Consider the following 2776-nt stretch of genomic DNA (forward strand, 5'->3'; position numbering starts at 1 on the left):
TGAACAGTGACATATGCGCGTGGAAAAAAAAAAAAAAAAAAAAAACGGGCTGAACGTAGCCGTGCTGTGCTATCCAAATACATTCATAATATCTTGGAAGTGTACACTTAATTTTTGTTTGGGTTTTAAAAAAAAAAAATTCCCTCTCTTTTTAATTTTATTTTTTTGAGTAAAAATATTCATTGAAGAAAGAGGGCTCTTGACCCAAAATCTATTTTGGCATTTGCTCAGAAAAATAAAAAGTCTATTTTGACATGATTACAAACTTACAATAATCAGTTTAAAACTTTAAATCACCCTGGACACTATTTTTTTGGTGACCACAAGCACTCAGGAATCAGGACACAAGTTCAAAACAAGACAAATGCAGATAATTAAAATTATTTGTGAACAAGTTGTCTATCTTCTTCTTCTACTCTAAAATATGTACGGTTTGATATACGGTGTGTAGTACGTACGTAGATCACGGCCATTCATCAGAATCAAGCAAAAATGTCAAAGACTCTATATCCAAATTGAAATTGTCCTCAAGACAATAATTTGTGGTCCAATCCTTGAACATTGTTTCGTCGAAAGGTAGGGACTGGACAGGTCCTTGCATGTTGTTGAAATTATAGTCCCCATTTCTATCTCCATGGCTTGCTTGGAACTCATTGCTGCTAAAATTAAAGAAATCCGATTCTTGACCACAGGTCTCGTGTAGCTCTTCAGTTCCACCTCGAACATCGCACTTAGCCGAATCTTGATGATAACTTTGTAGTTGACTTTGAAGAGCTTGAGGCTCTAATGGGTCTATGGCTGTTGAGTTGAGAGAGTGATATTCATTGAGAGATGGTAATGCTGGGATTAGCACTTTGGTACATCTACTGGCCTTGGTTCTGATTACTTGGGTTGGAGTTGCTGAAGCCTGTGCTAAGTTCGATGGCTCAGCAGCAGTACTGTTGGGTTTAGTGGCTAACTTTTTATCTTGAGATTTGCTCAGGGGACTCTGTTCGGCAAGTGGTGAAGATGTTTGAGCTTTGGCTTTCTTTCCCAGGGTTGTGTTCCAGTAGTTCTTGATTTCATTGTCTGTTCGCCCAGGTAGCCTTCCAGCTATTAGAGACCATCTACATACATAATATCAAGTTAATAACTCCCAAAATTGAATCAACTTGTTGGGATAGAGATAAAAGAGTCTGAGGAGAAACAACCTGTTGCCAAGAAGATTGTGGAGTCTGATAATGAGTTCCTCTTCATCATGAGATATGTTACCTCTTTTAATGTCTGGTCTTAGATAGTTCAACCATCTAAGTCTACAACTCTTGCCACATCTCTTCAAACCTGCGTTTTTAAATAGCACCATCAGCATTTGGCCTTAGAAAACACTTCAAACATGCATTTTTCTGTAATGGGTTTTACTAAAAAAAACAGAGATAACAGAGCAAAAGATGTTCAAAAATGGTTCAGGAAAAAAAAAAAAAAAGCTTTAATTGGATATGGTAACTAATATGTACCAGCTCTCTTGGGGAGGTATCTCCATTTGCCTTCTCCATGAGCTCTAATATAAGCAGAGAGTATTTTATCTTCTAAGGCAGTCCAGGCTCCTCGGTTGAGTCCTTCCTGCTTGGAGCAACACGGGCTCCTCCCCATTTCTCTCTCTCTCTCTCTCTCTCTCTCTCATGTGAAGGAGGTCCCATGGTGCCTTTATAGCCCAAAGAGTCAAGGTAATTGGCAATGAAGTAGGGAAGGTGACTTGTACTGTTAAACAACTACCACTGTTTCTATTTTGTTGGGCCCTGAGGTGGCGAATCAAGTCTTGACAAAAACAATTTTTTTATGTGGTGGGGTTGGATTTCTGTGGATAAAAATCGTTTGTAAAGATTAAAGTAAAGACATGTTAATACCCTATCTTATGTTACCACTCTTTATATTATGTTATGTTATATTCTCTATCACGTGCTTTTTTTTCTTTTTTTTTAAAGGAGAAAAAAAACATAGGTAGACTCTGATTTGTTGAAAATTGGAATTTTTTTATAAAGAAAGTTTCCATTTATAATGTTTATTTTTGGTGTTATCTCTTTATCATCAGACTAAGATACCAATTAATTTTTGGTATGAAGGGAGATTGAAACCTAGATCTTTTATTCAATCATAAAAAATTTTACTAGTTGAGTTAACTGGAACCCACAAAATTGAAATACTTAGTGCATTGCATTGACTTGGGCAAAAACTTCTATTTATTTTAATAACAGAATTTTATTTATTTATTTTACGCACTAACTTTTTAAATACACCCACATTAAGGGTCCGTTTGGATATAGTTGAAAATTGAAAACTGAAAGCTGAAAATATTGTAGCAAAATAATTTTTAAATATGTGAATAGCACTATGAGACTCATTTTTAAGCTTAGTTTGGATAGGGAGTCTGCGTTTGGCATTTCACGTTTGAGATTTTTTTTTTTTCCTTCCTGCGCACATGTTCCAACAGAGACAGCATGTACTGTTCACCACTGTACGTGAACAGTAACCGCACAGTGGTGCACTGTTTATGTACTTTTCAGGTTTTTTAAAATTAAAAATGAGACCCACAATACTATTCACACATTTAAAAATTATTTTGCTACAGTGTTTTCAGTTTTCAGCTGTATCCAAACGGACCCTTAATGAAAAAATTGCTAAAAAAATGCATAAACAATGCATAGACAGTACATAAATAGTACATACACAATAATTTTGTCCCCCCTAAAGTTGATACGCGCAGCCAGACAAAAAAAGAAAGTAAACGCAGAACATGGAT

The 2776-nt window shown here is 35.7% G+C and overlaps 1 protein-coding gene across 1 annotated transcript; it reads right to left on the reverse strand.

The window, feature by feature from the left end:
- Nucleotides 1–222: 222 nt before the first annotated feature.
- On the reverse strand, nt 223–1668 carry LOC142642712 (transcription factor MYB123-like). Its single transcript, XM_075817124.1, has 3 exons — nt 1494–1668; nt 1191–1320; nt 223–1106 (listed from the first exon to the last, which is right to left on the reverse strand). Exons 1-3 carry the CDS (start codon nt 1627–1629, stop codon nt 464–466), a joined length of 909 nt encoding a protein of 302 aa, XP_075673239.1. The 5' UTR covers nt 1630–1668; the 3' UTR covers nt 223–463.
- Between the last annotated feature and the right edge of the window lie 1108 nt (nt 1669–2776).

The sequence above is a fragment of the Castanea sativa genome, chromosome 1 (assembly GCF_040712315.1).
Source record: "Castanea sativa cultivar Marrone di Chiusa Pesio chromosome 1, ASM4071231v1".
In the NCBI taxonomy this organism is placed as follows: Eukaryota; Viridiplantae; Streptophyta; class Magnoliopsida; order Fagales; family Fagaceae; genus Castanea; species Castanea sativa.